We start from the raw sequence: 12,221 nt of genomic DNA, 5'->3' as shown, positions 1-12,221 counted from the left end.
GCGGCCATAGCGATTCCAGTAAGTAGTAAGTTGAGTCCCGTTGAAAACACTGTGGCCCCAGGGAACAGAAAACATAAGCGTCAAACTCACCTCAATAAAACAGGACACTTCCTGCCACATTTTCAAAATAAACCCCCCAAACTGTCTGAATATAAAATACAACTTCCGTAGGGAATCTTCAAAATAAACGTCGAAAATCTTACAGCCTACAATTTTGATGCATAACAAACAAAAGTCGCAAAAGTAACATTTAGATAATGCATGTAATGTAATTACTGCAATTTAAATTGCAATTTTACTTAATTTAATTTTAATTTTAATTTTTACTGCAATTTAAATTGTAATTGTAATTTTACTAGACAAAATCATACCACTACTACTTAATAATAATAATAATAATCAATCATAATAATATTGTAACATTTATTCATACAGGGCAATAAATCATACAATGATAAGTAGCAACCAAGGTACAGAATATTGAGAATGGTCTTAAAGTTATACAGAGAAGTATAAGTGTTTTTATTTTAAGGTATTTTAAGCATTTGCAGATTGTTCCATGATAATAAAATGTATTTTTGTGCTCCCAGTAGACCACACACACACCGGAATGGACAATTCACATATTTCTGAATGAGACAATGGTGCAATACCCACAGCTCTATGTGCAATACAGTATAATCCCTTTACCTCCATTTCTTTCTTTCTGTGAATTTGTAAATTTGTAAATTACAGTTGTTTTTTAGTTTTAGTAGCTTTTTATAAAAGTCTTTATTGCTTTTATCTTGTTTTTCTACTTATGTCTCTATTGCACTATCCTGTATGCTGCTGGAACAATGCAAATTTCCCCGCTGAGGGATTAATAAAGGATTATTTTATTTTATCTTATCTTATTTTATCTTATTTTACTACAGTGAAAGTCTGTCTCACTCCCTACAGAACAGCAATGGTGGAATGAGCTCCTATCATACTGTGCCTCGTAAAAAAGGGGAAATTAGAAATATGCCCACAACAAATGTAAATTAGTACAGAAAGTGAAAATAGGAGGTGGAAAGTTTAAACTGTGCCAGGTGGAGCTGAGTATATGGCATTGTCTCTATATATAGAGACAATGTAGTGTAAGTATTTAATTGTATTGTTTGTTAAATTGAATGAAATAATAAATAAGAAAAATAAACTACAAAAGATATATTCATTTGTGTTTGTGGTATGCTCATTTAACATACTGGAATGTGAAACTTTAAATATTCTGAGTGACAATCTTCTCACCATAAACCATCTTTGACAGTGAGCCCTCTAGTGGCCATGTCCTCTCGACAAACCTGGGTCAACTGTGATAAAGCGACACATGCCCCTGTTTTAGCACATATCTGTGAATGTAGCATGATGTGTTTTTATTTATATTTATGTGATTCCCTTGTGTATGTCGTAAGTCACATTTAAACCTGGTCTCCTCCTGTCTGACTTGAGCCCCACCTCCTCATCTCACTCAACTGCTTCAAACCAAATCACAAAGGAGCCAGTTTTCCCCTGTTGCCCTTTTAAACAATATGTAAAACCTGCTTTAAGTTCCGGCTTATAAGTGTACCACATTTCATTGTATGTGTTCCTCTAATTATGCCCAACTTCCTCCCATCCTGTCTGTTATTGTGTTGGCATCCTGGACTGATTCACTCTCAAAGACAGATCAGAGATTAACAAGAGTCCAGTACAGTTAAACTACCAGTCCTACAGTAGTAATAAACTAAATACAACTCTTACTGATGCATTACCACCTTACTGTCCATTTATCCATTACTTTTAATGTCAGCTAACTATTTCAGCTGTTTATTCATTACTTTTAGCTAACTGTTTCAAATGTTTATCCATGACTTTTAACGTTAGCTAACTATTTCTATCGTTATTCTGTCAGCTCACATGCTAACTAGTTTCTACCATAGACTGTAGTCTATGGTTTTTACACATTCTCAATATTAGCACCTGGTGTTCAGATGTTACCATTGATTCAATAAGTGGACTTAAGAAAAAAATCTAATCTCTATTTTTTCAAATGAATTGAGCCACTCCCTAATCTTTCCACATACTGGCAATTGCAGAGGTACCCCCTTGTGGTTCAAACATCCCTCGTTGGGAATCACTGCTCTTCACATATTCGAGCAGTCTTGCAATATTATGTTTGTATTTCATTGTAATCATCATATTCCATCAGACAGACTGTCTGTAATGCTCATCTCCAGCCTTCAAGAGGAATTAACACATCATTTGTAGATAGGAGTTAAGAAGTATGCAATGATAGTTTCCCCTAATGCAACACATGCCTTTCACATACTTTATGAGTGTAACATCAAAGATCTAACAAAAACACATTCTAGATGCCAACTTGTACAACTTGTTTGACAGCAAAGTGTGTATTTGTGTGTGCGTGTGTATGGATAACATTAAAATGCAACAGAAATCATGAGAAAGAAGGAAGTGTTGTTTAAATACTAGCAGAGGACATATGATTAACTGAACAAATGGTAAACACAACTGGGATTGCAGTGATAAACAAAGATTGTATGTGGTTAGTATGTTTTTGTATGTGACTGACTATATTTATCACAGGATAAAAGCATTTGTTACAGGGTTTATTTCGATGTTATTACCCAACCAACACATGTGAATACCTGACAAACTGAAGTGCAGGTAAAGCAAAATGTAAGAATGTGCTCATACATGCTTGACTTTTCTAATAATCTTTTTTTCTCTCTGGCTTTTATATTTGCACCCCAGCTGATATGTCCCTCCTCTGATTGGCCCTTTGCACTCACATGGTAAGCCACTGCCTATTTTATGACCCATGTCAAGTTTGCAGGAATATAATAAAATTCCCTGAACAGTTTTCAAAATAAAATATTTTTTCACAGAGCCCATATTTAGCAGCTTTAGTAGTTCTCATAACAGGGTCATACATTTAATAGCCTTAACAGTTTGTTGTTCAAATAAACTCATATGATAAACACTGCTTCCATAAAACTGTCATGAGTAATTATACATTGATTTAAGACTAAGAATGACAATGTTTTTGGAATAACACTGATTTAATGTACTTAATACCCCAATAACTTCTAATCGTGTCATACAGACAATGAATTGCTCAGAACAGTAAAATGACAACATGAAAAAGAAAAACTATACTCAGCAGTTAATTTGACTCATCTCCTGTTCAGGTTCAACTTACTCCTGTCACCTGTATTTCCTAGCCAGATATTGGCATATAGAAATAGCCACATACATTATATAAGGTTGGATGGTTTGGTATTCTGATAAATGTATAAAAAACACAACATATCAGACTTTGTCACGGATAAAAAGCTAAAATGCTGTATTTATTTCCATTGTTGTCCCTGGTATTTACACAGTCCACCAACCGTCATCAAGATGGAGACAGATATCTTTATGTCTGACATAAAAATATACTAGAGAATAAAAACTAAGCTGAACTGTAAAGCTGAATAATATTAATAAACAATTTTTTTTTTTTCAGAAAGGTAATTTGTAGACAACTTTGCCAAATTACTGGTTCAAGTAAGCGTGAGAATGTGCTGCTTTTCCTGTTTTATATCATTGTAAACTTAATATCTTTCGGTTTTGGACTGTTGGTTAGACAAAACAAGACATTTGAAGGTGTCACCTTTTTTCACTATATTTTGACATTCAATGGACTAACCGATTAATCTATTAAGCAAGACAAACCAGCAGATAAATGGATGAGAAAAACAATAGTTAGTTGCAGACCTAAAAATACATATAGCAGACAGAATCCTCTTTCATTAAAAACACAATACAGTTTGTACCAGCACAGACTGATACAAACTGGAGGTTAACCTGTTCCTTGAGGCGATGACCTAAATGTGTGCTTTTATTTTGAAGGAAAACACCGTACTACCGGTCTTATTCTGCCTGATTTCACTGTTTTGACTCGGATTTTATTTGACCTCACTGTCAGATTACAGATTTGGCTGCACACATTAAGAGAAGTTTCGCATGTTTGTTCACATTGCTGTTGTTGTCGTTTTCACGGTGAAGCCTACTGTTTACTTACTAGCTAGTTAGCTTGCAGCAATGTCAACGTGGAGCAGGCTGCATGTGAAGGCGCGGACGGCTCACGGATTACTTGCCTGCAGACGGGTGACACAACGGCACACATGGCTGTATGGACATTCAACGTTATGTCAAAGCCTGAGTACAGGCAGACCTCTCCGGAATGACTTCTTCAAAGGTGGGAAACGTCGAAGGAAGTGCTGTTTACACCCTCATGCAAGAACATGTCAACAAGCTAGCTAACTTCACAATAAGAAATCCCCGAATTATTTAATGATGTGTTTATCTAGAAATGTATGCAACTTGTTTGTCACCACTGAAACTCTCTGATGAACTGTTAGATGCCTCTCTACAATTCGGCATGCATATAATCCTCCAAAAAACACTAATTTCTTCTAAATGTAAACTTTAAACAATGTGATTTGGCGGAAGATTTTAGGCTAACCAATTGACATGGGAAGTTATATTAATATATTTTATATGCCGAGTAGAGTGGTAGCTGAAGTTTCAGAAAGTATCTTGAGTTGTAAAGTGTGAGTCAACCACTGCAAAATGATGATCAAGTAGGATAAAGTTTCTGCCTTTGTGCCTCAGACCTGGAGGCTCAGCTGGCAGCAATGAGGAAGAAGGCGGCGGACGCGCTGCCAGGGAGCAGCTGGAGTCCCCTGGAGCTCAACCCGAAACTTCCCCCGGAGAGGGCCGACATTGTGATCGTAGGAGGCGGTGTAGTGGGCTGGTCCATCGCCTTTTGGCTGAAACAGAAGGACACGGGGCGAGAAGGGGTGAAAGTTATTGTGGTGGAGAAGGATCCAACGGTGAGGGCCCAGTATTGATCTGTCATCAGTCGTATTTATTCCAGACAGCATTGTGTCGAATCAAAGCCCGATGTGTCAACTCACAGGGGCCAAACAGGAATAGTGGGTTAAAAACACTTTTGACATGATCAAAGTTTAACTTAACTTCTGCACATCTATCAACAAGAGTCAGTTGTCAAGCTAAAACCTATTGTCTCATATAGTTTGGTATTATTGGTGCGAGGGGACTCCTATAGTTAGTGTGCAATGAGGTAGGATTTAATGAGTGGATGAGGCTATTAAAAACCAGAAATGACTCTCTTCTTAATCAATACTTGCAGCTGCTTGAAGATGAGAGAAATTAGGGTGAACATTCTGGACAAAACTGCAAGTACCTGGAAAAAATGGTATGAAAGTTTTGGGAAAGATGAAAACATGTCATGACTAAATAAATGTTTTAATACAACAATCATACAAAGAAGAAAATGTTCCATATATTAAGGTGGACTAAGAGATTCTCCGCTAATGTGGCAAGAGAAGAGAGGGTCGCATCAACTGAATTATTTTCTGTTTCCTTAGTGTTGCCAGTAGCACAGTGATAAGCAGCATAATATACAGTACAGCAGTCCTCTGCTTCTACATAATTCCTTATTAACTGCCTCCTCCTGCGTGTGTTTTTTCCCCCCAGTACTCCCAGGCCTCCACCGTGCTGTCTGCAGGGGGGATCCGACAGCAGTTCTCCCTGCCTGAGAACATCCACCTCTCCCTGGCCTCCGCAGACTTCATGAGAAACATCAATGTAGGTCACGTTGAAGTCGCTCATGTTGTTGCTTGTTTGTGTGGAGCCTCTCTCAGCTCACTGCACAAGGCAATGAATGACGAGCCTTTACATCATTAAATGCGACAGTTACCCACCGCGCTCAGAGTGTATGTTGTATTAATATGCGAGTTTGACCAATATCTGTACTAATATTGTTGGATTTAAACTGCAGCTGGTTGATATTTTGTGCCCATATTTGGTGTCTTTAAAGCCAGCATTTAATTAGAAATTCCCTTTGAGTTTAGCTTTAAAGATGAAGACTGATTTACACTATATTAGAGATACTACGCGACAAATTTCCACAGTGTCACAGGCCCAGAAAAGATTGATTAAGCGACTGTTATTTAAGTTCTAAGGGTGCCCATGACACAGTTCTGCAACTGTCTCATCTCTGCCAAACCTCTATCTAATATGCAGTGTTTTCTGTTTTACTTACTGACTCATTGGAGTTGGATTTCACACCTGAGATTTAGATTTTACTACAAACAAATCATTGATTTTCCCTGAACTTGGCAGCAGTTTACTGATGTGAAGACTGTAAAACATAAGTTCCCCTGCTGCCCCACAAAATGTGAGTTAAATGAATATACTTGGATAATTTGTTTATTCAATGAGTTATTGTAATGTGGTTCACTGAACTTGAGAAAACAAGATATTAAGTTCAATTTATAACTGTTTAGTCACCCTAATGAGTTTTACAGTCAGATTTGTTTTGCTGTTGCGTAAAGTTACGTCAATAAAAACAAAGTGCCATGGAAACAGGCTTAGCTATTTAATCATGACATGACGTGAAGCATGCGACTTAAACGTCCACTAAAAAGATGAAAACTAGCTTTTGTTTATCTGAGTTGTGTGTAGCTTCATATTTAACAAACAGATATGAGAGTGGTATCAATCTTCTCATCAAATGTTGAACTGATTCCTTTAATGACTCTATCGTCTTTCCTCTAGCGCCACCCTGAGGACAAACGTGTTATCCATATACTGTATATGTGTATTAAAGGAGTTCATACAGTATTTATGATGCGGAATGTCGCTCTGTTGTTTGTACGTTTTGAAACCTTTTCCATGCTGTTAGTATAGAAATGATTCTCTCTGTGTGTTAATGAGTGTTAAGTGTTAAGTGGCCGTCTGACCTCCGTGTCCTCTCAGGAACACCTCGGTCTGTTGAACGAAGACCCGGTGGACCTGCAGTTCAACCAGTCGGGATACCTCTTCCTGGCCAGTGAGGAGGTGGCCCACATCATGGAGGAGAACTACAGCACCCAGAGGTGTCGGCCCTGTTTCATTCACTACAACTGTGTGATATCAGAAAGGTAGAGATCACCCACTCCTGGAGAAATGATCTGTCAATCATGTATCTTGTTTTGTGACTTCCAGGTACGCTGGAGCCAAAGTCTCTCTTCTCTCTCCGACACAACTGAAGGAGAGATTTCCATGGATCAACACAGACGGTGTGGCGCTCGCTTCATATGGTGAGTGCAGATGCTTCACAGGTTGATGTTTAATCACTCCGTGGTTCTGACAGTACAAAGTGTGTGTACTTTACATGTACATGTGTTTATCAGTATGTTAATTGTTAATATTTGCTCTATTTTTCTTTCTAACAATCAGATTTAGTTACAGCTCTCTATTTTCATTAGTTGATTGACACACAGCCTGGTGTGATGTGTTTGGGGTTAGATAGCGTCAAATCTGAAAAACTGGCTCAAAAGCCTTCGTTAATCTGGCCCTCAGCGCTGTCTGCCTCTGATAAGACGGTGGTTTCCCCTAATCACAGCTAGTTAGTATATTGTTTTCTCATTACTATAAGATGAGATAAGACGAGCCTTTATTGATCCCCAAGCGGGGAATTTCAGTTGTTGCCGCAGCAAAAGCACAGAAATGAGCACAGATGAACAGAGGAAGTAAAAAATAAACAACAGGAGGGATTTAAAACTGAAATTAGAATAGAAGTAAAAATAGAAACTATACAAGATGAATAGTAGCTATATGTACCAGAGGGCGTATTCCTGTGTAAAATTCATCTCATTCAAATCTTATGATCAGCATTAATCTTAAATGTATGCCCCATTATATAGTTGCTCTTTTACATAAGCCTGATATATATATGTGTGTGTGTGTGTGTGTGTGTGTGTGTGTGTGTGTATGAAACCTTTTTTAACTTTTATTCACGCTCGTCCGGCCTTCCAGGTCTGGAGAACGAGGGCTGGTTCGACCCCTGGACTCTGCTGAACGCCTTCAAAAGGAAAGCCATCTCTATGGGAGTCATCCAGTGCTACGGAGAAGTTACAGGTTTGTTGTGGCCTCCTGACACAAAGACATCCCGATCCTGTCGCTGTTATCTAATACACACACAGGGCCAGCATTCCAGTCTAAATTTAAGAGCTTTTAAGTCATAAGAAATGTGATAAATAGGAGTAAAAGTAAAAGTTTCTTCTCACTTAAAATTCTACTTTTGGCAGTTTAAAAGTGAAAATGTTTTATTTTTTGGCAGAAGATTGATAGAAATGTGCAAACATTGACATATGTAGTGTGTCACTCCCCTGGACACACACAGTTTTTCCTTTCTCACTGTGTGTGAATGCAGTATGTACTTATTGATCTATTTTGAAGAGCTGACAGTCTGCTGGCTGCTGTTAATGTCTATTTCCTCTGCAGATTTTAAATATACAACAAAGGTGGTGAGGAACTCTGAGGGTGAACATCTGGATCTCAGGAGAATAAGATCTGTCAAAGTAAGTGGGACTGTGAGTGTTATGTAGCTGTGAGTCGGGACGCTTTTCTTCTCTCTGCCTTCTCAGATTAATATGTTAAAGTAGAGCAACACACCGAATTTGTTTTACAGGTTGTTTTATACAAGTACCGTCTAGTTGTCTGAGCCAAGAAATAAACAAGTGTCCCACTATATCAAAACCTGATTGACAGGTCTACTCAGTACTTGGACTAATGCTACACATTAAAGTTAGTAGTCTTTTGTCAATCAGTAATGTTAGTTAATAGAGCTCCTCCATTCGACCAATTGGTGTGTTTTCATCCACCTGAGTTTAAATAAACTTGAGTTTAAAGTGGCAAAAGAAAGTCCAAATATCACATAAATGTTTTTACACCTGGCTGCAGTGGAAAAGTAAAGATACAACAAAGTGCAGTGGAAAAAGTCTTAGTGAATAAATTATGACGTACATGAAACAAACTTGTGTAATGACATCATCTCGTTGTGTCCTCTTCTTCTGCAAGTTTAATGGCACCTGATTGGAGAATTAGCGCCACCAGCTGCTTATCTCGATATACCAACTCCCAGTATTCACAGATCAGCGGGGGATGGATGGAAATGTGCATAAATTCCCATTTTCATTTGCAGATTTTCTGAAAATTATGTTAAAATTTGCATTACCTTTTGGATGTAAACTGAGCTAATGTTTCCCATTAAACAAACATGGGATTTATAGGGTCAAATCCTTTTTATATCTTGTCCATCTTTGAAAAACGGCACGTGGTCAACCTTATTTCTGTGTTTTGGTCAAAATAAAAGAAACAAAAGAAGGATTTAAAAAAGGTCTTTATAAACCTAAAATGTGGCTTTCTGGATTTGAAAGACTCATTTCTTGAACTGCGACTGACATCTTTTTGACTTTGAAAACGCAACATCTCTTTGAACTGGTTAATGTGATTGTTGTTGTAACTCCTTTACAGCATAGCGTGGTGCATGATGGGATAATGTCTTGTGTTGAACAGGTGCAGATGCCGAACAGCCTGGAGTACCAGCCGGTGGAATGTGCCATTGTGGTGAATGCAGCGGGAGCCTTTTCTGGTAAACTGACAGAGATGCTGGGAGTTGGCAAAGACACCAGTGCTGGAATCCCACTGCCTGTTGAGCCTCGGAAAAGGTTGGTCATTGACTCGAGGGGAGTGATTTCCCTTTTAACAAAACAATTGTTGTCAGAATGTCTAGTTTTCGATGAAAGGGCCTGTCGGTGCAGTAAGTAGTATTCAGACTGTTTTATTTGGATTCCAGTAAATTGGAAAACTGACTGACTTTATATTTCTGACTCCCAGCTGTAATTTCAGGGTGTTTACTTCCAAATCCAATGAACTCTGTAAAAGGCTTTTTAAACTTACCCACTAAGAGTAAAATGAGCCTGTCACTGCTCACCCTGTGTGCATGTAAACACCCTCAAACACACACTTAAAGCCGCGTTATACAAGAAAAGAACAAGAATCAATCAGAAGTGTTTATAGCGTAGACTGTATAAAAGAAGTGGCCGTAGCCACCGTGACGTCACCCACTGGTTTGTGGACTACCATTTTGAAGCCTCGAGTTTGGCATTTTGGCCGTCACCTTGTTGTCACAAGGTAGCCGCACCCTAAAGCTTTATCGTCTATTTTACTCTAAATGGGACCATAATTTACTGAATGAACATCATGCTGTATTGAAGAAGACTTGAAACTAGCGATTGAGACCATAAACTCGTTAGGAAAATGTTTACTGAGGTAATAAATCAAGTGAGAATTAGGGTCATTTTCTCATAGACTTCTATACAATCAGACTTCTTTTTGTAACCAGTGGAGTCGCCCCCTGCTGGTTTCACTCGTCAGACCCGGAGGTTGGTGCTTGGTGGTTTATAGCTTCTCTGAATGATGGAGTGAGAACAACTTTTTTAGAATTAATTGAAATGTAAAGATATTTTTGGGACAACAATCGAGCGGTCGATCAGTAAATCCTTTTGAACACATCCCAGGCAGATATAAATATGTATACACAGGTGTCCTTTGTCTCACGCTGCCTTGATGATGCCTCGGGATGATCCAAAGTCTGTTGTAACATTTTCCACCCACACAAGAGTAAAACCCCGAGGAAGGCACTTAAACTCTGACCACTTTCACGCCTAAAACTCCTCTGAGTCAGCATGAAATGTGAAATTATGAGTGCTTTAACTAGAGGATTCACACAGGACTGTAAGAACGTACCGTCTGTAAGAAGGTGAAGATGTTATTGGCTGTTGTACATGCTGATTCCTCCCTTTTTCAGGTATGTGTATGTGGTCCACTGTCCTGATGGTCCAGGTCTAGACACCCCCTTCCTGATTGATTACTCTGGAGTTTACTTCAGGAGAGAGGGGTTAGGGGGGAACTACATCGCTGGGGCGTCACCAGAGGAGGTTTGTTGTAGTTTAAAGCTGTTTCCTGACTATTTCTATGAATAAGAATAAACAGTTTAATAGAAGATGTTCTTTTCCCCTTTTGTTTGTCTTCAGGCGGAGGAGCCAGATATCAGTAACCTGGACGTGGACCACCAGTTTTTTGAGGACAAGGTTTGGCCCAGTTTGGCCCGTCGTGTTCCTGCCTTTGAGAAACTTAAGGTTGGGATATGTTGCCATTTGATTGGCGATTTTATTTGTTTCTTTGCCCTGTAATAGTCCTACAAGTCTGCTAGTCCACTTCATTTAATCACTCACAGAATTACAGTGTTATTTTATGATATAACCTCACTCAGCTGTTGACTCGTATTTATGTGGATTTGGTTCGGCCGTATCTGTCCTCAGTTTTCTTATTTCTCAAATGAAAAGAGGACAAAGAAGAAAAGGTTTTCATGTTTTTTTAATCAGACGGATTAATGTGGATGTAGTCTGAGCCCCTGGTTCTCTTGTCCCTTCCCTCAGGTGACCAGCGCCTGGGCGGGTTTCTACGACTACAACACCTTCGACCAGAACGGCATCATCGGCATGCACCCGCAGATCAACAACATGTACTTTGCGACCGGGTTCAGCGGCCACGGCCTGCAGCACTCCCCCGCGGTGGGTCGCGCTGTGGCAGAACTGATCCTGGACGGGACCTTCAAAACATTGGACATGAGCGGCCTCGGCTTCAGGCGCATTCTGGCCCAGGAGCCGATGCTGGAGAGGAACATCGTGTAGAGGAGCTGGGACCTGGACTCGTCCACGCACTGCCAAAGAGTTACACCTGTGGTCTTATCTTCATAGCTGTGAACAAGTTTTATTCTGGAAACATGGTATCATCGCTGCAATGAAGTCCAACGGGGCGAAGACACTATGACAATATGTGGTGGAAGAAGTACTCAGATGTTTTACTAAAGTAAAAGTAGCAACACTACAGTGTGGAAATACTACAAGTAAAAGTCCTGCATTCAAAATCTTACATGTGAAAGTACAAAAATGTAAGTACTAAAAGTAAAATAACTCTTTACGCAGAATGACCCATTTCAGAATAATACATATTATATTATTAGACTGTAATTATTGACCGATTAATTTGTAAGCATCAGTAATGTCGTCGCAGGTGCTTGAGTAAATGTATTTAATCACTTTCCAACACTGCTGACAGTCAACGTTTCTTTTAACCGTGACCCCGATCGCTCCCTGACTTTAACTGCGTGTTTATTATTGTAACCATGACGACAAAGGTCCCCTAACTTTAACTAAGTAGTTATTTTAACCCAAACAATGACCTCTTCCTAAATGTAGCCAAACCTTAACCGGAGTGGGGTCAGAAAATGGTTATTGGTG

The 12,221-nt window shown here is 39.0% G+C and overlaps 1 protein-coding gene across 1 annotated transcript; it reads left to right on the top strand.

Moving 5' to 3' along the window:
* The first annotated feature begins 4,104 nt into the window (after positions 1-4,104).
* Positions 4,105-11,688, top strand: foxred1 (FAD-dependent oxidoreductase domain containing 1). The gene is made up of 11 exons (XM_070917215.1): positions 4,105-4,261; positions 4,678-4,898; positions 5,566-5,676; positions 6,850-6,968; positions 7,078-7,172; positions 7,891-7,992; positions 8,359-8,435; positions 9,433-9,584; positions 10,727-10,856; positions 10,953-11,057; positions 11,358-11,688. The coding sequence occupies exons 1-11, from the start codon at positions 4,105-4,107 to the stop codon at positions 11,610-11,612; spliced, it is 1,524 nt and encodes a 507-aa protein (XP_070773316.1). The 3' UTR covers positions 11,613-11,688.
* The last annotated feature ends 533 nt before the right edge of the window (positions 11,689-12,221 follow it).

Source organism: Enoplosus armatus, chromosome 13 (assembly GCF_043641665.1).
Source record: "Enoplosus armatus isolate fEnoArm2 chromosome 13, fEnoArm2.hap1, whole genome shotgun sequence".
Classification (NCBI taxonomy): Eukaryota; Metazoa; Chordata; class Actinopteri; order Centrarchiformes; family Enoplosidae; genus Enoplosus; species Enoplosus armatus.
Note: the sequence above shows the minus strand (reverse complement) of the source record. Positions and strands in the feature narration are given on the sequence as shown.

What these genes read in the sequence shown, in the direction of transcription:
- foxred1 (XM_070917215.1), top strand. Translation starts at nt 4,105, where the DNA reads ATGTCAACGTGGAGCAGGCTGCATGTGAAGGCGCGGACGGCTCACGGA. An exon ending in ACTTCATGAGAAACATCAAT is followed by an intron (nt 5,677 to 6,849) that starts GTAGGTCACGTT and finishes GTGTCCTCTCAG; the next exon opens with GAACACCTCGGTCTGTTGAA. An exon ending in TGTGGCGCTCGCTTCATATG is followed by an intron (nt 7,173 to 7,890) that starts GTGAGTGCAGAT and finishes CCGGCCTTCCAG; the next exon opens with GTCTGGAGAACGAGGGCTGG.